Raw genomic sequence first — 24,966 nt, 5'->3', positions numbered from 1 at the left:
TGAACGTTATTTATTCTGTTCATTTTTATCATCTGCATGTCTAATAACTGACTGTGTTTAACACCTAAACAAGATTTTGAATTTTAAAAACAACCTTTGTGACCCAGACAGGGTCTAACTATGCCCCATGGGAAAAAGGAAGTGGGTTGCTAAGTGGTTTTACAAGCCTGTTATTAAGGGCTGCAGGGTAAGTTTGCGAAGATTCACCTCTGCCTCCATCGCAGGCATAAGATCAAATATTTTAGTTTCGTTGATTGCAACTTCCACTCGGATTAGCCAAGCTACGTATACATACCATGAGCTAGGCAAACATTTTTTTAAGTTAATTTTTTGTTTAACGTACAACATGATAGCATCCATCCTGAATGAATGCTCACGAAGCTGGCCTAGAAGAGGGAAGTTGTCTTTTCTTTTCAGTTAGTCAGCAAAATATCCCCTTCTGGAGTTGTCAGAGACAGAAAAAGAGGATCTCTATAAAGTGCAAATCACTTCTTTCGTGGTCCTTTTTAGTACCAGTGGGGGATTTTTAGTGGCGAAACAAATCTGATATGATGCACCTACATCTTTTTTATTTTAGAGCAACAATGAAGCAGATCTACTAAAAAAAAAAAAATTCAATGTTCTCTTCTCAGCTGCCTGGTTTATTGGGAACATGTTCCCAGGATGCCTCTGCATGGCTGACGCAGGTGACCTCTCCACTACAAAATATGAAAATATTGTGTTTCCATGTTAGTAAGCACCGAGAAGTGGTTGGTTGGTTAGTTGATTCTATTTAACTCACCTACGTGGATGCTGTAGCAAGTGCTATAGCCTCTCATCTGCCCATTGACCCAGACCTGGCCGTCTCTGTGCCATGTGCAGGTATCCCACACTTGTAGCAAGTCCAAGTGCAGGAGGTGTGAAAGACATAGGAAGGACAAAAAATGGGGTCAGATTAGGTCAATTTATCAAAATGTGGACCCAATGTCTTTTTGTTTCCAAAAATAAAATAAGCACCTATTATTATTACTACTACTACACTAAATGGCCCACTTCTGAGTAAATGAGAGTCAACTATGTATCACATGCTATGTCGCATGCAATATTGTTGGTGTGAGTTAGCAGCCTTTGTTTATTTTTTGCCGATTTTATTTATTCTCCTTGACCCTGAATCTTTCTCTAAATTATACAAATTTGGCCACTTCAAATATTGACTAGACTATGGGGCCTAAAGTTTAGCCATGGTGCTTTAAAAATTCTCTGTTCCTCTTTGGTTTTCCTCCTGCGGTCCTTCTAGCAATGTTAACTGCAGGTCCTCCTTTTCATTTTTAGTTGTATGACTTTCAGCATGAGTCCTCATCCCACTCCCTTGCCTCACTTTTCTTTGGAAATGTCCATCTTGTTGATTGCTCAACCTGGTCACCTCTCAATGATATCTTGGTTAGTAACAGGCTCTTTTTCCCTCTTCCCACATGGAGTTTCAGAAGATCATCTCAACCAAGTCCTATTGGATGTGATAGGTATTCACTGTAACCTGACTTGTGATACATATAGGAACAAATTTAAATATAGATGAACATCTATGATAAGGAGGGCAAATAAGTGCTTGCTAGATAGTCTTCACCCTAAAGCATTTAAAAGCAAATAAGAATATTGGCTTCGATCATAATAATAATAATCATATATTCTAATTTTTTCGTAGAAAATTCTCTAACATGAATCACTGAATTTGCTATGACTAGACTGTATAAAAATAATATTTGTTTGGTGCTTTGTAGCTTTTCACACATTTTCCTCTGTTTCCCCATAGCTCTGAATTTAGCAAATGAGGATGTTATAAAGCTTCAAAACCTGAGGCTGGTTATTTAGTGATTTTGACGAGCAAGACAGATTTTGTTTGGTTACTTCTTTTTATAAATATATTAAAACACTCGTATTGGCTAAGACTAAGGTATCCTAGTTAGCTCAATTTAAATTAATCCTTTTGTGCAAAAAATAACAAAACAAAGCTAGTGGGGAGTAAAGACCCTGTGGGCCTATGAGGATATAATCTGAAGTGTTTTTTTTTAGGGAGGCATATTCATATTCCAAATTATATGAATTTTAAAAATATAACATGTTCTAACTGAAGATCTTCATTCTAGTGATCAAATCATAAATTAATAGTATATACCCACTTTGAAAATAGGCTCAAAATACAAAGTAAGAGTTATCTCTAAGTTGAACACCAAAATGAAGTGTTTTTCAGAACCTTCTCCAGAATGCTTCAGAAGATCAAGAGAAATCTAGGTACTGAACAATTAATGTTTAATTAGGCACACAAGACGTTTGTTCAGAAAGCAAATACAGCAATTTTGAAGTCCCCATTTGAGTAATCAGGTGAAGTAATAATAGCAGATAAAATTGACTGAGAGCTTATTACGTGTGATACAGACGCCTGCAATCAGAGACAAATTGGCCACCTGCATATTCTGAACAACTGAGTAGGTGTTTTGGTTTTTGTGCAGTTAAAAACAATTTTAGCCTGCATTTAAAAACCAGAATATTTGAAATTACAAAAAAAAGTCGGATGTGCATCTTCTCTCGGGGGCTCTGATGATCTGGCAGCATTAGGCCCACATTCTTGCACGGCAGGCACATGTGCGCCTGAGTAGCAACCAGTTCACCGAAGCTTCGTAAAACACGTCCTCACACAGAGCACCCCTCCTTGCCCTGCATGTATTTGAGTTTGTAACTCAAATAGCATATTCAGCTTCTAGAATACATCAAGACCAGATACTGAATGAGTTTCCTTCCACCTTTGAAGCAAATTCCATATATTGGTAAAACAAAGATAGAATGCTACAGGCTTCGAAATTCTTGGGAAATGACAGGAGAAAGAGTAAAGAAATCTTTTAACAGGCAAAGACCCTCCCCTCCCAGCTGATAATGATTTTGCTGTCTTTGTTGCTCAGCAGAACCTACAGCCTGTTTATGCTCCTTAATTGTGATAATTAACATATATAAAGCTCTTCAATTCGACTTCTGGAGTTCTTTTTTTTTTTGAAGATTTCAGCGCTCTTAGGTTTTCCGAGTCTGACCTTTCCACAGCTTCTGGCTGGGTCTTCTGGATTCTGGTTAATGAGATTGTGACTAAATGAATTTGAACGGCTGTTTCTTGATGAATGCATTTTGCAAGTAAAGTTTCCAAAATGCTATCTTATGATGTTATCTTTTACTAGAAAAAAATAAAAACAGGAACTAATGATTAAAAATACAGGTTTTTGGGGGCTGGCCCGGTGGCACAAGCGGTTAAGTGAGCGCGCTCTGCTGCGGCGGCCCGGGGTTCCCGGTTCAGACCCTGGGCGCGCACCAACGCACCGCTTGTAAAGCCATGCTGTGGTGGCATCCCATATAAAGTAGAGGAAGATGGGCACGGATGTTAGCCCCGGGCCAGTCTTCCTCAGCAAAAAAGAGGAGGATTGGCATTGGATGTTAGCTCAGGACTGGTCTTCCTCACCAAAAAAAAAAAATATATATATAGATTTTTAACTCATTGGAAGTTAAGATATGACTTAACTTGGGTGGATTAATATAATTGAAGTTATTTTGAAAAGTGCTGTTCTCTATAATCTTAAATTAATAAAGCTTCTTGACTTTAAGGTTATGCCTCTGTATGGTTGCATCGGCACTTTATTTTGCATTATTTCTCATACTTTCATGCTGGGGGAACTTGTGTCACTTTTAATTCTCTCTTTGCTGTATTTTATGCTACTTTTAAGAGTGATTTTTTTGCCATGAAATCTAAGCTAAAATCATAAATTCTCACATTTCCTTCTTTAGAGAAGAACTTTGGTCATTAAAGAATTATAAAGTCTAAAGCTTCATAGAAAAGAATGTTTGAATTTCTCTCAAAACACAGTGTGAATTAGTCAGTAAAAGAATTTAAGCCCAGAAGTGCATATTCATAAGTGTTCTTTTTTTCTAATTTTATTTAAATTGCATCAACGCATATAGACAGATTTATAAGAAAGGTGGGATCAATATGGAACAGAACATGGAAAATAAGGCAAATAATAAAGTCTAAAATATTACAGGTAAAATTGACTTGAGTAAATGTGTCTAAAGTCCTAGCTACGTACAAAATTTGTCTGAGAAGTCACCATTGCCGGCTCTCTGCTTTGGGAGTACTTCAACAATGTTACTCTTGGTGTCCTAGAAAGAATGCGAGAACGGGAGACCAGAGTTGAGAATTCTGTCTCTAGTTCTACCCATTTACTAGCTGTGTGTCTCAGAGCCTCACCTTCCTTTCTGTATCATAAAGGTAGTTGGACTAGATACCTAGGGAGGCCTCCCAGGTATACAAGACTATAGGTTTCATTTCCTGTCTATATTCTAGAGAGTAGAACCATCCTCTTCATTCGAGCAACCCTCTAGACACTTTTTTTTATGCTCCTGGCCCAGATTTTGGGATTTGGCCAATACTGGGTCCCAGGTAGCCTCTGGTGAATGAACGGGTTAGCCCATATCCTGAAAGTGAAACTCTGAGCGACACCTCTGTCCCCACATACATCATGGTCACTCTTGTTACTACAGAAAAATCCTCAAGAGGGAGAGCAGTCAGAGACTGTTGGGGTAAATTGACAGCAGCCATAATCGAGGTTTGAGGAGTGAAAGAAAGAGGTCATACGTCTACTTGTTGTGTTTTGCCAGACATCATCTGGTCCACCTGTGTTCTTTCGGCGCTGGACAGTTCTCATTATGCTTGTCAGGGGCTCCTCACCTTCCCCATCACATTCCTGCCCACTGGCGGAGGCTGTTCAAGTCACCAGGCCAAAAACAGATAGTTGCCCAAAAAAGTCCTCACCAGCGCTCCTTCCCCAGATCACCAACGGGAAGAGCCAGGCGAAGAGGAGGTCTCTCTAACCCCGCACCCTGACTGTTGGAGGTTCCCCTTAGGCCTCACTATGTCTGTGGTGTTTGCTAATTCTCTGTTGTGTGCGGGAAATAGTTTCCCCTGTACTATTCTCTAAAACTCCCCTCCCCAAATAATCTGAAGAAAAGTTCCTTATGACAAGACATTAAAAGCTGTCAGTCAAGTTTTCTTGTACGTTTCTGCCTCATTCTTGTGTACACGTAACTGAAGCTAGTACTTCCCCCCTAGCAAAGCTGTTAAACCATGGAGAGATTCTCTTTCAGTTCTCCAAAACCTTCCTGTGATTTAAACAAGCCACAAACACGATGACTGCGGGTCTTCCTTTGGCCTGATTACTTGGAGCGTGTGTTGGTAGCTGTATGAAGTCTTCTATTACCCAGCCTGTTGACTGATCCATCATTCTCTGACTAGCTGTCTCTTCTCTCTTCCTTTTTGCCGATCACAGAGGCGCAGTCCGGTAAGAACTCTCAACGTTTTTACCTTAAACATGTATAGAGAAAATTGCTGCCAAGGCCAGGTGGCCAGGTTGGCTTTCTGTTAAGTTATGATAACCCAGCATGAACGAGGCAGAGGATTTAGGTTTACTGGTTGGAAGCCTCTGGTCCTATAAGTGTCAAGAGCATATTCTAGGATTATCAGAGCACTTTTCCATAACAAACTTACTAATACGTAGGAATCCCAACTCCTAGTGCTAAATTTGAAGAGAGTATGTGTGTGTGTGTGTGTGTGTGTGTGTAGATTGGCCAGAAAACACCATAGAAATTTATAGCAAAGTGATAATAAAGAATAAGAAAACTATAAAGAAATTAAGGAAACAATTTTTAAGCCATGTGGTTTTTAAGTTTGAATTCAAAATGTGTCCCTGGATGGTAACTTACGTTGGTCAGTATACACTGATACATAATAATACATGATTTCCATCTAGGGAGGAGGAGACACGTTTTCAAGTTAATACACCTAGGCTGTCACCTAATTCTAAATTTCAACCCCAAAGACAAATCAGTATTAGTTTGCATTGTTCAAAGTGAAATCTCAGTCATTTTCCTCGGGTTGAAGCATGTGATGAATTTAAAGCAACAAAAAGAAGAGTCTTTGCTATGTTTGAAATGACCCCCATCTGCCTGCTCAGTCTATTGAGATTAGAAGTGGAACTGAAAACAATCACCTCTGAAAGATCCCTAGGCCTGTGCCAATTCAATTACTCAATTATTATTTGAGGCAAGTACTCTGCCCCAGCTGCCCCGCTGGTGGTTCTCTGTTTAAACCACATAGCTGAGGGTCAAAGAAAATACCTGCAGAAACTACTGTTCAGGCGTGGATGACTCCAACCCAGCGATTAGGTGAATCTCAGATTATGACGTTACTCTTTTTTTTAAAGGAAAAAGAGTGAATTAAGTAATTCAAAATGAAGGAAATTTATTCACAATATACTCATAAGGACAATCATTGAAAGGAGGAAAATGTGGTCACTTGGTGAGGAGAAGGTTTTTGAATTCAATGGACTTTTTTCCTGACTGTGGCTTGTGTGGTCAACATCACCTTAGCCTTGTTCTAGATTTGTCACACGGCAACATCAAGGCCGTATGCTGGGTCCAGCTGACAGTGGGATTTCTTTTCTGTTGCTGCTGACTTGCTCCTGATTGTTCAAATATCTGTTCCTTTATAAATTGATATTATTTTGTGCTTCCTAATTTCTAAACAGAGTTTTCTTGCATATTTCTGCCATGTCTTGCTTGCACTTTACTGGTGATTCTTCATTCATGAGGCGTATTTAATAAAAATGTTACAGGGGCTTCTTGTTTGTTGTGCCTCTGAACAATAAATATCTATTGAATGAATCGATACCCTGGGAATCAATGAGTACAAAAGAAGCTTTGTACCTTTCTTGGTTTCATAAGTTTCATAATAAAAGGGGTAAATCAGAGAGACCGAAAGATCTTCAGTACAGCCTCTGGGGTCCCCTAACTCCTGGATTTCAGGTCTCACAATACTAGGTGCGTCCTGTTTCCTCAATGCCAATCTTGTCATTGACTTCTTGGAACTAGATCTCCTGTATCTTTTCCGTCAGACCTTATTAATAAAAATCTGATTACCTGAGGCTCCATCACCCAGAAAAACATTTTAATTCCACTTAAACAATTTGTTCTCTTATTATTTTTGTCTACAGCGTCTTATTTTCCAAAACTCAAATGATATCCAAACTCCCTTAATGACTGTAGCAAATTTAGATGACCATATTTATTTAAAATATTTATGTATTAATTTAAATATACATATGTAATTTAATTAAACATTAATTTAGTGTTTATCAAAATAAATAAATGTTGTTTATTTATTTAAAAAGTTATTGCTAATAATGTAATAATTCTCTACATGGCACACACACACAGATTGCATTATTTAGCAAGACAAATCAGAAAATATAGTTGGAGAGATTAGGCCAACCACTAGAAAACCCCTAATGGCTCCTTGCTCAGATTGAAACTGGTCGTCTATCATAAATGAGTTCAAAATGAGACAGAAAGTTCTGATGAATCCTTAGGAAAGAGGGAAAGAAGCTTCGTATAGGTCTGTTACAGAGATGCTACATCTTGTCCTGAGTTGCTAATGTTATCATTTGAGAGAAGAAAATGTATCTGTGACCATCAGATTGAGCCTTCACCAGAGTAGGAAAGTAGGAAAAAAATGTATATTTGGTGACTGTCCACCAAACTCATGGTCATACCCTTTGGAAAACTTTCTTATGCTTCCACTTTCCCCACCCCCAACTCTGCCTGTGTCACTCTCCTAAGGCGGGCTCATGGGCCATCCTTCTGGTGGTCTTCTCTTCTGGTAGCACCCCGTGCTAAAAACCTTTCATAGTGATTTTGATTCAAAACTTTAATCGATCCTTCTGTTATCGAAATAAGTTTCTGCCAGGGCATTGTAAAAACTAAGACCTTCGCAGATTATTCCTGCCAAAGCTATTTTCATTCCAGTAGTGTCACAATACCTTGAGCTAAAAGAATGACTCCCAACTGGTAGATTGGTGGGCTGAGTAGCAGGCAAGCGGAAGAAATTGGGGTGTGGAGGATCGGTGGGGAGGATGAAATTCCCTGGCTCCCTGAATAAAACAGCCCATTCAGTGGCAATGCCTCCACCTTTTCCTTCTCTTTAATATTTGCCACTTATATCTTTAAAAATACATTAGTAAACTAACGACTGTTTCTACTAACAACTTAGGGACCCCATCTGATAAGAGCATACAGTACTCCTAATACATTATATAATTTTCAAACATCAAATGTAAGCTAAACTTAAATTTACTTTCTTGTCTGCTAGACTTCAAGAGTTTTTCCTTTTTAATAGACTATTCAGTATTTACTTTAATTTACCAAATCTACCCAGGTAAGGAGTATTTCTGGTTCAGAAGACTTATGATTTACCCTCCATTCCTCTCTATAATCTTTGAGTAAAATAAAAAATAGATTTATATGTGTGTATCTACAATATCCAACTTGAATGCAATTCTGAGAAAAATTTCATTTTTCCCATCTGCATTTCTTTGAGTTCAGTTTCATTGCAATGACAGAAATATACATATTGTACATATAACATATATGTGGTCTTAAACCTTATAGTCTCTATTTCTAATTCTAGGGTGCAATTAAAAGGAACTTATCCAGTAAGTATTTCCTAGCTACCAGAACTAGAGTCCGATTTAAAAGAAGGACTAGTCCCTTGGATCTTGGAGCATATATACATTTGAATTATACACTCTTGGGCTTGATTTTTAAGGCTTACAAATGTTTTATTTTCACAGCAAAGAAATCTTGTAATGTTAAAGGGGCTCTGTGGTTTCTGAATGATTAATGTTTAAATTCTGAAAATGAGTGTTTTTAGAAAAACATTGCTATTTTCTTCCTATATTTGTCAACTCTTGCTGTATCATTTGACTTTAGAAATGAATTTAATCAAATATGTGTTTGTTGATGGGGATGAGGAGAGGAAGAGGGCAGAAGGAAGTGAAGGTAGATGCAACTTACTCATTCTTGTGTTATTTGATATGGAAATTTTAGTCAACCAAAGTGATATGATATAGGTTATAATATACAGAGGGCATGATTTTCCTCTGCTGCATACAACACATTCTAGGGAGTTCTAAATTCATGGCTCATAGTTAAAGGTATAACATTCTCTTGGCATTTCAAGAAAAGAACAGGCAGAGAATGCTGGATTCATGTACTATGTGCATATGGCCTGGCTTAGTATTCTCTTATGGTAATTAGGAAGCAGAACTGATCAAGACAGCAGACATTCGAAGAATGATATGCCATTCCACTTAGCTCTGCAGTATGCAAATCTTCTGACAACTTATCATGGTAGTTCCTTGGCTAATTAGGTTTTAAAAATGCCAGGGAAAATGCTACTACATATGCCTAATATATGGCTTTTGCATTGCCAGGGGAGAGGGTTTGTTTTGCAAAGTTTTCATATTGAGTTGCTTATTGATGGGACTTAAATCTCTAAGTGTTTCCAAACATAGCTCATAAGACATGTCAGAAGTGAATGGCAAAAATGTGCCTAAAAAGTTCCTTTGTCCTGTGCATCAGGTGAAGAAGTGGCAAGACCCAGGCGTTCCACACCAACTCCAGAACTTATAAGGTGAGCATGAACACAACATGAGTTGTGTTTTATGCAAGGCATCACACACTGTTAACAATTAAGCAAATCTTCTTCAGGCTAAGCTCTCAGCTTCTGTTAATAAAGGACCTGTTCATATGTGTACGTCCATAGATGGTTCAAATATGTTCTCATTTCTTGTAAGTGCAGCCTGAGCAAGACTTTAGGCAAGTGCCGTGTCGTCTTGAGTAACTGTCTATCACAATGTGCAGTCTCCTCACTAATGAGAGCTGAAAGTTCTCCATGCAGAGGTCTTTTGGTGTCTGGAATGCTGACCTAAAATATAATTACGTTGCCCTGTGGAGAGTAGCCTGTTGGATATAACTTTGTGATACATTCCACCTGCTACACCAAGGGAATCTTCTATTTTGTTTTTAGCAAAACATTGTATTTGACATGTGTATTCTTTGAGTTAAGTAAACATTCTACTAAAGGGCATTGTTTTCCAAAACGACTGCTGTTTCTATTTACGAGGTAGAGCCTTTTAATTTTCCCTCCTTCTCCAACTCCTCCATCTCCTCTTCATCTCTTCCCTCACACCACGCATGTCTTATTCAAACACACACTTCCTGGGTGGCTTGTCACTTAACCTCCCTATGCCTGTCTTTCACTAATGAAAAACTGCAGTAACGACAACACAAAGATGTGGTGAAGACACATATAGGTGGTTTTTGAGATCTTAAGAGAGTAAGGGGCTTTGCAACCAGATGTTATCTCTAGGGTTATCTCTTCTAGGTAGAGAGAATCATGATGCTTCAAGGAGTTTCTCTCCTTCAACTTATTTCTGTCAGACCAGCACCTTGTTCCCCCATTGGGAACCAGGGATCTCATCTCCTACCAATTCTTTTGTCCATAATATACATGACATCCTTTTATATACTTCCTAGCCCTGCGGGAGCTTGTGTGAATACATATGTACACACACAAGTGCACACACATACATCTACCTTACTGTGAAAAGTATTTGAAAGCTGGCGTATCTTTTTTAGCATTAATATGCCCTTTCTCTATGTTTTGTTTTAATGTGTGTTGTCTAGCAAAAAACCTCCCGATGACACTGTGGCCTTTGCTCCCCTCTTTGGCCCACCACTAGAATCAGCTTTTGATGAACAGAAGACGGAAGGTAAGAAAAACTCTGTATATCTATAGATTTGTTTTTCTTTTCATTAAAGTATAATGTGCCTAGAGTAAATGTATGTATTTTGAGGCATATTTTTATTTTATCATCAGATCCTCAGGTGAAAAAAAATTTTGATCTAGGTATGTCATCAGCACAGGAGTTTGGTTTGCAAACCTCTAGTATTTTAGGATTTGAAACTTTATTTCTAGAAATGTCTAATGGCTAACAAGTGCATTCCTCAAAAGAGGTCAGTAAGAATTACTGCAAATCTATACAAATCACTGGTCAGAGAGTAAGTGCCCTGTGAGCCAAACAGCCATCATTGTGAAGCCAGACCTTCAAACTCCCATCGTAGTCATTGTCATTGTGACCCAGCCTCTCTGCCCACATTTACTCTCTTGTCCGCCTCATCAGTGGAGGTGTCAATTGGATTCCTCACATAACAGACATTGTTTGCAGGTTCAAGACCCAGGAATGACCTGGAATCATTTAGCATCTAAGAAATAAAATGTGATGGGAGAAATATAATTTCAGCCATTATTGTTGGATTTACCTATTAAATATTCCTAGAATTAAATATGTAACTTTTTAAAATTAACCATCTTTTTTGGAATGGCTGTAAATAATATATACCTTGCTGACATAAATGAAACTCTTTATAAAATAAATCTAATCTATTCCTGAAATGTAGTTATGACCAATGCATGTATCTCCAATAGCTGTATTTGGTAATATGGAATGTTTTTATAAAAATCATTTGATTTATGAACACTATGGTGTATATGTATAATAAAATGTTATTTTTGTAGGACCCATTTGTGAAGGAAATTAAATTTAGTGTTAAGGACAACAAGACTTGAAAGCATGAGTAGGCTGAGCACAGTAGCAAAGAGACTCCAAAGTACAGTGAATTAAATAAGATAGAGTTTTGTTTCTGTTTCGTGTTAACAGTCTCAAAGTAAACAGTGTAGGACTGGAAGGTGGCTCTGCTCTCCTCAACACGTGGCCTTCATCTCCGGGTTCCAGGGGGCTGCTCCAGCTCTTGTCATCTCCCAGTCAGAAGAAAGGAGGGTGGAGGGAAGGGCCAATGGAACTCACTGCCAATTCTTACAAGAGCAAAATCTGGGAGAGACACACATCACTTCCAACGAGCCCACCGGAGAGAATTTAGTGCCATGTGGCCGGCTAAAACGCTTCAACTATAGAAGAAGCGGAGAATGGGTGCAGGGAGACAGCTAGCAGTCAGCCACATCTGAATATTTTTCAGCGATGCAGTTAGGAAAATGTGTAAGGAATATCTCCGAATACACCTTCAGTGATTTAAATGTCTACAACTTAGAATCTCTGTGTAAAGGTGGCCTTGCGATGAGGTCATCTGTTGTCTTATTAAATCACCTGTGATCAGTCTCGCTTTTAATGATATAACTGCATAGTGACTGAATGTGGGATTTGATTTGTTGCATTTGAAACTGCCCATTAAAGGAATTCCATAACTGTATGGAAACTTGATATACAAAATAGAAAACAGTTCTTAAAATCAAGGTGGTGTCCTGCATTGAATCCATGAAAAAGAAAAAGTGCTGCTTCACATCTTTGGAGAATGTTTGCTTTTAAGTTAAAACAAAACAAAGCTATGACATCTTTGAGGTTTGTGATGGAGAGGAGATGCACACCTGGACTTGTCAATGAGCCCAGCGTCATGGTGCTTTAGATGGTTTCAGCCCCTGAAGTCCTAAAAGTTCCAACATCTGCACCAAGCACACTAGCTCTTCCAACACCCACACTCCCCTTTCACATCTGCTCACTCTCACTTCTTTTGATTGATTCTTCTGTCACTAGTTTAAAAGGCCTGGGAAAAAATATGCATTTTGGAGTCAGGTATGTGTACTGGGATCAGATCTTAGCTACTTAGTAGAGCGACTTAGCTCTGCTTTCACTGTGTGTGCCCTTGGGCAAGTTATTTAACCACTCTAATCTTCGGTTTCCTCTCCTGAAAATGCTACCAATATCAACCACATAGAATAGCTACTGGCCTTGTATTGTGTTTTATATGCATTTTACATACATTATATTTATATACATTACCTCCTTTAATCCTTTTGGTGACTCTCTGAGATTGCTCTCATTATCATTACACTGAAGGAAGGGAAGCTCAGAGATTAAATGACTTGCCCAAGGTCCTACAGGAAGTGTGGAGGCTGGAGTCACACCCACATCAGACTAACTTGCCAGCCTGTGTTTTACAACATAATGAATTACAAGCAGCGCTTACATAGACCCTGGCATGTGATAGGTGCAGATAAGAGCTAGGTCACTACATTGTTACCATAGCAATAAAAAATCAAGAGGAGGAGACAAAAGAAAGAGAAGGAACTTTAGATTCAGTGTCCTTAGGCCCAATACCTGATTGCCCTGATTTCCGTTAGACGTCTAAGCACTTGTTTATTTTTCTGGTTCTCTTAAGATATTCACCAAACATTCTTAGAATGTTCTCTTTATGATGCTATAAAAGCTTTATTTAAAGACTCTATAAGATCCTTTAAAGATAGGAACCACTGTACAGAACCCGGGCATTTACATTTTAAAGCATATTCATGGCAAACTTTAAATAAATCAACTTAAAACAAATGTGTATGGGATTAATGCCTGGATTTTCAAATGATGCCAGAAAAGGAGCCAGGACATGTAGTGACCTTCAGAATGTCCTTAAGTGACCAACCGGGAAGAAAATGCAGACACTCTGCTTTGAAAGCTTTGTTTAGCTGTATGTGCACACACAGACACCCCCCTGACACACACACACACATACACACACACACCAACTCCTGTTCCATTCTCTGCTTGAAAAGGATGAGGAGCAGCACGTTCCTAAATTAATTTGCTGGTACTGAGGCAAGAGGGAAATAATTTTGTGAAGTTCAACTTTAAATTGAGATTTTAAGTTCTAAAATGGGGGTGTTTCTTTTTTGAACTTACCCTGGGAAATTTTCTTTTTGTGTTTCCAGTTCTTTTAGATCAGCCTGAGATATGGGGTTCAGGCCAACCAATTAATCCAAGCATCGAGTCGCCAAAGTTAACAAGGCCCTTTCCCACTGGAAGTAAGTTATGTGTCTGCTCTGTCTGGAAAAATAAGTGACTCATTTTACTGTCTGTCTGCATAGTGAAATTAGGCAACTCTTAGAAAGTCTATGCAAGCAACATGTGGACTGTATAATATTAAGAATAGATGTTATCCTAACAGGCTTTAGAGTTAAAGGGGCCTAGGGCAGTTTGTCAAGGCAGACAAATAAAGCAAAATTATTAACTTTGAATTGTAGCCTCCTCTGACATCCTACAGGCTCACTCATTCATTCATTCATTCATTCATTCATTTGACCCGTACATGTAAGAGTGAGAAGCAAGTGAGCTAAAGAACCTACTATGCTCCAGGGTGGGCTGTTACACAACACACAGGTGGCCAAGTCAGATATGGTCTCTGCTAGTCTGCACAACAACTGAGGCTGCTTAGGATAGAAAGGACACATTGAGAGGAAAGAATGATAATTGAAGAGCAAGAGAAACAACCCTGTGTGGTGGAGAGAAGCTGAGACAGGAGATCAGGGCAAATTTATCTCCAAGCAGAGCCATCAGCCCTGCATATTCTGGCATGCCCTCTCCCCCACTCCAGGTGGCGGGAAAGGAGGTCCTGAAGCTCTTTACAGCCCTTCACCTGCAGTGGGCTGGCCTATTTGGACTGGATGGATTGCTCACTCAGTAGGACCACTTGTTTGACAGATTTACGGAGTTGTCATTTCAGTAGGCTTCCCATAGCAGATGCGCATGTAGAAAGCACTCCTTAAAACGCCCATGTGAGGAGGGTAGGATCTCAGAGAAAAGGTTTGGAGGTGGGTGGTGCACCCAGAGAGTCTTTTCACTTCATGAGGTTCACATACAGACCACTTAATACTTTTTCCGTTTCAGCATCCCCAAGGCTCTGCTTCTTAGTCTTAAAAATGCTCATGGGGCTTCCTAATCAAAGGCCCAAGGGTTATTTGTTGGGAATATTGCTATAAAGCCAGGCGATCCAGTCTTTACAAGGATATTTCCTTCATATAACAGATAAGAAAAACAGCATTATCAAGAACTTTTAAAAATTTTCTGAACTTTCAAAGATAAGTTTTGAAAGGATTTGAACCCCAGCGGCGTGATTTTGAACATTTCTCCATGCTGCTGGGAAACAAAGCCAGTAAAAAAGCTCTTTCTTTGAAAAGCTTTCTTTACAGATCTGAGCTATCCGAATTATTCCTAGAAAACCCTTCCTAAAGGCCAGGAAAATACATAAATGAAATGTTTATGTAGATTATGTATTGATTTTAAGTCCAACTGTTGGTATTTTAGAATTTTATGAGTTTTATGTGCTCTGTTTACACCTAACACAACAGAGGCTGTTGTATAATTGATGTGTGTTGTGTAATTCTGCTCATTTCATGGTTGCAGCATAAGTTGACTATTTTAAGTTATTAGACTTTTATTTTATTTGTTTTTGTGATATTTTGTTGATTATGATCTCAATTTTTGCAGAGATCCTTAATCAGAAACAGTGCCCCTGGTTGACTCTTAACTTCAGTGGGAAAACATGATCCATTTGAGGTGTAGTTTTCAAAGTTCTTAACTAAGATTAGGAACAACGTGTCCATGGGCTTCAGGATGATGCCTGTTACCCGTGCCTGTTAGCCGTGCCTGTTGTGTGGAAGGATAGGATGCTCTCTAAAAATAAATAAATAGAGTTGGGTGGGGGAGGAAGGACAGAAGGGGCTCTTTCTCCTGCAGGCAGGTGGAGGGTACTGGCAGGAGCTCTCCAGCTGGTGCCCTGCTGACTTGCTCTGCTTTTAGGTTACGTAAGACTGGGCCTCATTCAGACTCACAGATGAACTTGGGGCTGGTTTAGGAGATTAGTGTGAACTCTTCGAATATACCAAATATGGCCAGTGACAAGAAGACATTCATTTAAAGAAAGAAAAAGAAAAAAATGTACCTGTTGAAACAGGAATTCCTAACTTTGCCCACAAAATGACAAGTCCAGTTTGTAAGAATGAGTCTCTGGGTGGGGGCTATAATACGATACTTTTTCTATCTCAGAGATTTTTTTTTAGCCATTATTTTTACCAAAGGAATCTGTTCATTCTTCTTGACCTAAATCATTTTGCTTCAGACTTTCAAGAATGTACTAAAATTTAAGACATATAACTTTGAGAAATCTTTCCAGACCCAATCCAGGCAATAATATCCTGACTATATTAAAAACCCCTCACCTGAGCCCCCACCCAAGCTGTTCTCATTTCCTCGAACAGACTCTGGACTGTAACTGAACATGATATTCTTTCATTCAGTCCATTCCTCAAGAGCAGAGGGTCCTTTTATTAAATACTGTGTCCCTGGTTCCTAGTATGGGATGGAGACTTAGTTGGCACTTGAGGTTTGTCAAATAAAGGAATGAATGAATAAGATGATGACATTATTATTGTTATTATATGACATTCTTTTGACAAATTCTTATCACTACCATAAAATGGAAGAATCTGAATGAGTCCTGCTGCAGTCCCTTAGTTCTGAACTTAAAAAAAAAATTAGACCATTAATGGCTATTCTGTTTCCAATAGTAGGAATATGAATGAAAGCCCAAATTCTGCTTGTCTACAGAGTATTGTTTAACTTAGGGAAAAAGTGATCGATAATGCTTGCCTTCTCATCTCTTTGCAGCACCTCCACCACTGCCTCCAAAAAATGTACCAGCCACCCCACCCCGAACAGGCTCCCCCTTAACAGTTGGACCAGGTAAGCGTTAGTTTTCTGTGCTCTGGGATCATGTGGCAATCAGCAGTGGCCCTGGACCTCAACACGCCCTGGACATGTCAGAAGCTGTAGGCCAGACTAAACATGACAATGTTTGCATTCAGTTTTACTTCCATTACAATTTACTATGCAGACTTCTTTTAAGGTATCACTCCCAGATTTCATGAAAAGGTTCACTTTCTCAACTAATTTTGTATAATTTTGTTGAATGAGGGCCACATTTACTTGTGAAATGAAAGGAAAAAAAATCTCAGTATAAAGAAAATCATTGTTTAATTGACATGTCTCTTCATTGGATCTCATTTTAATGATTTACAAATTAAAAGTCTCAAGGCACAATTCATATTTTTCCAAGAACAGATAATTTTTTTTCTAGAATTAAAACTGTCTAGTCTATGAAGCCATAAAATGGTTCCCAGAAAGTGCAGCATATGGGTAAGCTTGAGTGGTGGGGAATTTTTTCCCCAGTAATCATTAAAGTGTTTATTATCCCATGGCAAAGAGATGTGTAAAGATGATGAAATACACATGCCATTAGATAGATAATTTCTAAGGCACATCTTTACTTTCTATTAAAATCAATACTATGAATTCATACAATTTATACTCTGCCTAGTCTCATTGGGCTAGCAAGTCAAAGGCAGTAATTGTTATTTTGTGTGTCTGGGCCCTTAGAATGTGGTTCTTTATCACCTTTGGAATTCTACTGCAGCTTCATCCATTGCTATTTATGCAGCCTGGTGAGTTTGATAGCTACGTAGTGGAGAATTTATCAACAAGAGCAAATGCAAGACATAGTCAGTTTGACTCAGACCCACGGAGAGTCATCCAGAGTGTCATAGATAAAGGTGTTTGCAAGTTCAAACCATTCTGGCCCCTTGTAGTTCCATAAATATGTTAGATATAAATAAATTTACCAGCGACAAAATTATAAATACTGTGGGACATGCAAACTGCCACCCCATTTATCTGTAGCCTTGAAGGGTAACTCTTCTCAAGTGTGAAATATGGCTTCTTATAGCCGAAGGGTTATTTAAGGTAAGGTGGCTTCTGCTCATGCCTTGCAATTATTTAGGTAACAATTTCTAATTTGAATAACCTCAGTTAAAAAACAGTGCTCTCCCTCACACTGCAGCTGTCATCAAGTGCTTCCTGCCAAGCTGTAGAAGATAGTTTTCCTTTTTTTTCTAGTTACTGATAAGAATTAAAAAGAATTAGCTGGTGCTAATGTTTAAGCAAAGCAGAGACTTTTCTGTTTCATGAGACTTCAGGAGATAAGTACATGTCATAGTTATGCCTACCACATTAACAGGTTAGACCTGACGAGAAAAGAAATTATAAATTACAAATTATATTTATAGTTTTCTTCCCTATTAAACAGGTATATATGTAACAGTTCTAATAAGTAGTAAATGTCTTCTCAATAACCTATGTGTATGTTGCTTGTGGGGTGTGTATGTGTGTGTTTGTAAATAGACGTGTGGGGATATCTCTTTAAATAATCCCTGTACTCTGTTTCTGGTGTGTTTAGAGTGGAGGATATACGGCTGATTATGATGTGATCATTTTTTAAACTAACAGATATTATAATCAGTTTCACTGAACATTTTCATTTAATATGATGGAGTAGACAGTCTTTATCCAATATGAGGGAGAGTTCCAGCTGTCAATCCTTTCTCGAATGTGTCATGTGTATTTCAGTAGGCCAGATTTTCAAGAGGGATTTCCCTTCTGGAATTCGCAGTTCCAGAACGTATGCTTCTCTGTGCACCTGACTCTGCCTTCCCAACATGAGCCCACTTCGCACTCTTCTGAGCAGCCTTTGAGAGCATGCTCCTCGCTTCTGATGACGGTAGAAGTAGCTAACAGTGGTCACCCTGCACAAGGGTAAACGACAGCATAAAAAGATGAAGCTCACGTTATGGAGGCAGGGAACTCTCCCCTCTCGTTCAGCTCCAAATCCAGTCAAGATAGTTTGACATCATACAGTATGCCCACTAAGGCACCTCACCAGGCAATCTATCTACCAGGCTTTGCCTCACCACTCCCAATACCCCCCCCCCAAAAAAAAAATATTAACAAAGTCAATTAAAGCTTAAAATCAACTACTTTAACCACAGGAAATGACCAGTCAGCCACAGAGGTCAAAATTGAAAAGCTACCATCAATCAATGACTTGGACAGCATTTTTGGTCCAGTGTTGTCCCCCAAGTCTGTTTCTGTCAATGCTGAAGAAAAGTGGGTGCATTTTTCTGATACGTCCCCGGAAAATGTTACTCCAGAGTTGACTCCAAGGGAAAAGGTGGTGTCCCCACCAGCTGCATCAGACAACCCAGCTGACTCCCCAGCTCCGGGCCCTCCAGGTCCTCCAGGCCCCCCAGGACCTCCTGGTCCTCCTCGCAATGTACCATCGCCGCTCAATTTAGAAGAAGTCCAGAAGAAAGTCGCTGAGCAGACCTTCATTAAAGATGATTACTTAGAAACAATCTCGTCTCCTAAAGATTTTGGGTTGGGACAGAGAGCAACTCCGCCTCCCCCGCCACCACCCACCTACAGGACTGTGGTTTCATCCCCCGGACCTGGCTCAGGCAGTGGTACGGGGACCACCAGCGGTATGTCTTACTGTTTGAGTGTGCTTCGTGTGACCGGGAATGGCCGTGGCTGCTGCAGTGTGAGCAACACCCTCCTCCTGCCTGGCAGTTGGCTTTAGAGCTTCAGCCATCCTTCCTCTGGTTTGGGTGTCCTGTGGCCCCGTGGCATGCCCTAGTCCCTCAAATGCTCGCAGTCATGGTGCAAGTCTGTGGATGTGTTCTGCCTCACACTCCCAGCCCTTAGGAGTGCCCTGCCTTCCACCCTGCAGTTAGGAAATGCACATTTCTTGAAGAAAGCTGTGATGTCATTGTTTGGAATTCAGGAAAGTTCTAGAAAGACAGGTTTCATAGCGAATGAGTTTCATGTTAAATGTCTGATTTTCTTGTCAGATGCCTTCACAAGGGCCCTAGTTTGGGTTTTTTTGTTTTTTTTTCCCCCAGCTTTATTGAGGTATAATTGACAAATAAAATTGTAAGATATTTAAAGTGTACAACGTGATGATTTGATATATGTACACATTGTGAAAGGAGTCCTCCCATCGAATTGATTAACAGATCCATCACCTCACATAATTACCCTTTACCCTTGTTTGTCGTTTTTTTTTTTGCTGAGAAAATTTAAGTTCTACTTTCTTAGCAAATTTCAATCACACAATACAGTATTATCAACTATAGTCACCATGTTATACATTAGATCCTCAGACCTTATTCATCTTATAACTGTGTTTGTACTTTTTTTTTCAAGAGCCCTAGTTTTTGTAGGTCAATATTTTCTGTTTTTTTTTTCTTTTTCTTTTGGGGGCGAAGCATATTAACCCCTCTAACTACTTCAGGAAAAAAGAGGTGGAGTTTGAAAAGGAGATTTTAGAGGATGGCCAGAAAAAGGATGCCTTACTGCATCCCCAACCTAATCAGCCGCTGAAGACAAGCTGTTCTCTGATTTCATTTCACATGCTCATCAGCCTAGGAGGTCAACTCTAAGTGGAGTGACAGGAGATGGGAAAGTCTATCAGAAATGTACGTTTGGGGACTCTATATACAAATGTTGACATTGAATCTGATTTTTTGGTTTTCCACGTTTGAAGCTTCATTTTGTGTTCTCTAATTATGAAGGGAATGCCTGCCGTGCATACCAAAGGAAGATCGAGATTTTTCTAATGCATCTTCTTCCATACTGTCGATTCCACTGGTACTCGAGCTTGTCTGGCAAGACCCCCAGTGCCTTTTCTCCTATGCCTGTGGGTTCAGTAGGCACCTTCCCAGGGCCGTCATGTGCTATTTGTTTTCCATTTGCCTCTCTCTTTGGAGAGAGATGTCCAAGTGTAAGTTATTTAGACCTGGGAAGAGACAGACAGGCAAGGCGTTTCTCTCTTCTGATAGTCAGTCATCACTGCTGCCCCTGTCAGGGCGTGTCTCTCAGTGCCTGCTCTGTGTTTACAAATTCCTCTGTGCCTTAAAGGGGGAGCGTCCAAGCTGATCAAGGAGAGGGCTGGGGATTCACTGGTACCACACACAACACCGATGTTTTATATCATTAGATGTGCCCCCCTGTGCCTTCCTCCAACACAAAAGGAAAACTGTTCAATACTCAAAGAAGTCTGGGAAAGGTTGTGTTAAAACAAACTCAGCAGGCTTCTTTTCCATAGGCCCACTGAGAGCCTTTATTTTGCCAATAATAACAATAGCTAGAGTTTCTCATCCTGGCATCATGCTAAGTGCTTTATCATTCATCCTCACAACAACCCCACGTGGTCATACTCTTATTTCCTGCATTTTATAGGTGGGAAAACTGAGGCTCGGAGGTTTAAGTATTTTGCCCAAGTTTACACAGCTAGAGGTGATAGACTTGGGATTCATACTCAGCTCTGTCTGATCCCAAGCCTGTGTTTTTAACCACTGTGCTCTCCGAGCACTCTTATAAGGTTTAGTTACAAAATATCCCAAACTTATTTGATGACTGACACCCATCTATACTGCACAGCATCATCAACAAGATCCCCCAAAAAAAGTCCTCTCTCCAAACCTACTCCTCTGTGCTCCTTTCTGTAGAGGACCACCTCCATCCTCTACTGCTTTTTTAGGTCTTTTTGAGGATATAAGGCTCCTTACTCACCTGATAATAAGATAATAAAGGGCCCTATAGAAAGCCTTCAGTTCAGACCTCAAACCCAAAGAAGCTGGTTGTCCATTGTCAAAGAGGGGCGTCTTTCCCTTGTCTTCTGTGGGACTCTTTCCTGGGCCAGGCTCTGAGCCTTCTGGAATAATGCCCTGTCTCCAGTGGCAGGCCACTACGATATCCTCAAAAGAAACACCTTGAGGGAGGAGGACAGGGCAGCTTGGTTATCATCTGGGCCTCCATCGCCTTCCACAAGGCTCTGGGAGGTGTTAGTATAATCTAATTGACCGTTGATCTAATGAGCGAAGAGAGGAGCTTTGGCTTTCTTTCTGGAATCTTTGAGAATTTTGTTGTTGTTTTAATGTTTAACTTCCGTACCCTTATTTGAAATTACTTTAAAATGTATCCAGTAAAGACTATTGATTCTTAATAATTGAGCTGGAGAAAACTACACTTTGTTGGCATTAAAGGATTGAATTTCTAAGTGGAAGATTGAACTGGGCCAATGAAGCTCATGAATAAATAAAACTTTGCACCATTTTCTCCTTAATTAAGTCCCAGTTTATTTGCTGCTTAATCTTTTGTTGATGGAATATACGCAGACTGGCAGAAATGTAAATTTAGGATTAAAACAATAAGATATGGCCTCATATTTTAAAGATTAGCAATACTTCTCACTACCTGCTTTACTAACACTTAGCCTGACAGGACTAACTTTTCCCGTACTTCTCAAACAATATTTAAGTGGCTACCATTATGCGTACTTTAAAATCTCATTCACAGCAAGGTGACTGTCACTGACCAAGTTTAGACAGTACTCATGGCCTTGTGAATCAGAAGAGTCACCTGCTATTGAAAAACAGTTGGAAGTTATGCATTTGCTCCCAGAACTTTAATTTCCTTACGGCAAAAGTTAAAAATACGAAGTTTGGCCAGAACGTGGCTTTACTGGAACACAGACACTGGTTCCTGGCAAAGGCTCTCTCTTCTCCCATGTGGGTTGTGTGCCCAGGGGATGGGATGGAGAAATTGTTTTATTGGCCTACAGCAAGTTTGGAGGCTGGGAAAAGGGAGGTGTTAGCAAAGATAGACTCTTCAGCACAACATTTTCTAACTTGGGTAACTAAAGCCATATTAAAAGATGTTAAACACAAACAGACACGCACACACATCCATAAACAAGTAAGTCTGAGCTACATGGGGTTGAATTAAACAAATATATTTCTTGATTACAAATCTTTTTAAAGCGACAGTGTCCAATATGGAAGCTGCTAGCCACATGTGGCTATTTTAATCTTAACTGTAAGTAATTAAAATTAAAAGAAAAAATCAATTCTTTAGATGCAGTAGCCACAATTCAATGTTGGACAGCACTTGTTCTAGAATATTTTCATCATTGCAGAAAGCTCTATTGGACAGGACCGTTTTAGGGCTTTTAATGTGCTGGTCACCAAAAAGGAAACATAGTGTGTAACCATTTCCACACATATTTAACACTTTCTTCAAAGAAATGGTATAATTAAACACGATTTGGGAAAGGCTGTTTAATTCTTTACATATTTCGAAGTGCATATATTTTAATTCATTTGATCCTCGTCACAACATCGTGGTGTGTTAGCCTCATTTTACAGGTTAGGAAATGGAAGCTCAAAGATGGAACCTGGCCACGGTCACAGAGCCAATAAGTAGCAAAGCCAGGATCTGCCCCCAGATCTGTTGCATTCCGTTTACCTTCTCCCCAGCTGCCCTCCAATTCCCCCCACCCACACCCACGCAAAAAGAGAGATGAAACCTGAAGCCCTAGTTATGTGGTTCTCAGGGGTTTTTGCCAAAGAAACTATGATGGAACTTCAGGTTGAGAGCAGCAAATGGATTGAGAGCACATCAGCGGTTGCCAACTCTTTTGAACTCACAAAACTCAAATAATGTAAGAGTGATTTTTAAATCTTACCATTAAACCTTAAATGGTGATTTTCTCCAATTATTTTCCAGCATTGTTCTTGGGAATAAACACTGCTTGAAGGGAAATGAAAGTATAATTGAAGATCGAAGAATGAGGATAGAGATGCATAAATAATAACCTTCTACACTCTTACAATAGGAAACAATTGTGCAATCTCACAAAAGCATGTGAAGCCTTAGTTCAGTTATCACTTACCCTTCAGGCCCTGAACACCCTCTGCTGACCCTCAGGGTTCTGTCAAGCAGGATTTTGCTTCTTAAACACTCCCTTAGTGTCTCTCTAACTGCACAACAAATCAATTGAATCAATTCAGTAAGGAAAAAGTGAGTTAAATGGGATGTCCATAAAGGAAAAAGAAAACAGTTAACTAGCCACTTTTTTCTTTGCTTTTAGTTGTATCTGTATCAAAAGACACAGTCTTTACCACCATCATCAACATCTATTGCCTTCCATTTGTGTAGCATTTTATAGTTTACTAAACACTTTCATAAGCATTTTCCATTTCGATTGTTACAACTACCTCGTAAGGTAGAAACATGTCCTGTTTTTAAAAACAGGAAGCTGGGGTTCAGAGAGGGGAAAATCTCACAGCTGATACGAAGTAGCAGGGCCAGAACTCAGATCACCTGACATCTCATCCAGTTTTCCAATAGCCTGCACTGCCTGATGACAACCCCTTATCAGTCCCCCAAGCATTATGATAGTGGTTTGCTAACTTTCTCATCTGGAACATGTAGGAAAGGGATAAGCCACTGACCTTTTCCTGAGATTGATTCGGAAGACTATTTCTTGGAAATAGACCCTCGGATAGACATTTTGAAACATTTCTATGGCGTAATTTTCCAGCAAAATAGAACCCGGAAGAAGCCCCATGAAACTTCCTGACAAAGACTTTGCTGTTTAACGGTGTATTTCCCATCCCTCTGCTGTCACTTCCCTGTTCTGGAAACATCCTGGGTGTAAATTTATTCACTCAAAAGAAAACTTCATAGTGGAACCTGTCAAAACATACCCTATTTTTTTATTTAAAAGAAGATTAGCCAAAGACTAAGAATATTTCTGTTGAGAGAGATGCATGCAATCTGCCTATGCAAAAATAAGACTTTATGCAAAATGTGGGACTCCACTGTCCGCCCAAAGCTCCAGGACACTGTATTTAAGAGCCTGGGCTTCAGAGTTAAATAGACCTTTGGAGCCGTGTGACCTTGGGCCAGTTACCGAATATCTGTGAGGGTTAGTTTCCATTGAGATAATTACAGTACCTTATTCCAAAGCTTATTGTGGCGATAAAATAAGATAATGCATGGAAAGTGCCTAGCATAGACCCTGCCCCAATAAAATAAAAAGTGAGAATACAGTCAAAAGGTGGTAGTGGTGGAGAAGAACTGGGGGTAGGATGATTATTAGTAGGGTTTCACAGTAATGAACTCACACTTAGAATAAACAGCACAGAGAAACATAACGCACTCAAGATTTCAGGTTGTTTGAACAAGAGGAGCAAAGTGTATTCCCAGGGACTCTCCTAAGCAGATTTTGAGATGATGGTTTTTGCTGCTCGATTTCAAAGCTCTTTGAGAATCTGAAAATCCAGAGACAGAGATGCTTGTCTAGGACTATCTGGAGAGCACAGTTCCATGGTGTGTTGGAGGGGAGCAAGGAGGGGGTGGGTATTTTCCTGGGGCAGGATTTCTTAGAAATTTCTTGGAATGATTTGATACCTGTGCTTCTAACCAAAGTGACAAAACTTCAAAAGCAGCTGGAACTTTTCTGAACAAGAACTGTTTGGAA

At 39.6% G+C, this 24,966-nt stretch overlaps 1 protein-coding gene across 1 annotated transcript in view; it reads left to right on the top strand.

Annotated features, from left to right (window-relative positions):
* The window catches only part of SGIP1 (SH3GL interacting endocytic adaptor 1), a 199,492-nt gene that overhangs the window by 116,201 nt on the left and 58,325 nt on the right, over positions 1–24,966 (top strand). Inside the window, exons 8-14 of the mRNA XM_087449314.1 lie at positions 5,340–5,351; positions 8,534–8,558; positions 9,487–9,538; positions 10,594–10,679; positions 13,682–13,774; positions 16,416–16,490; positions 18,629–19,120. Coding sequence (XP_087305440.1) covers positions 5,340–5,351; positions 8,534–8,558; positions 9,487–9,538; positions 10,594–10,679; positions 13,682–13,774; positions 16,416–16,490; positions 18,629–19,120 — 835 coding nt within the window. The remainder of the gene's footprint in view (positions 1–5,339; positions 5,352–8,533; positions 8,559–9,486; positions 9,539–10,593; positions 10,680–13,681; positions 13,775–16,415; positions 16,491–18,628; positions 19,121–24,966) is intronic.

The sequence above is a fragment of the Ceratotherium simum genome, chromosome 2, assembly GCF_057802395.1.
Source record: "Ceratotherium simum simum isolate JZ-2026a chromosome 2, ASM5780239v1, whole genome shotgun sequence".
NCBI classification, from domain to species: domain Eukaryota; kingdom Metazoa; phylum Chordata; class Mammalia; order Perissodactyla; family Rhinocerotidae; genus Ceratotherium; species Ceratotherium simum.
The sequence above is the reverse complement of the archived record's forward strand: the minus strand, read 5'-3'. Positions and strand labels throughout refer to the sequence as shown.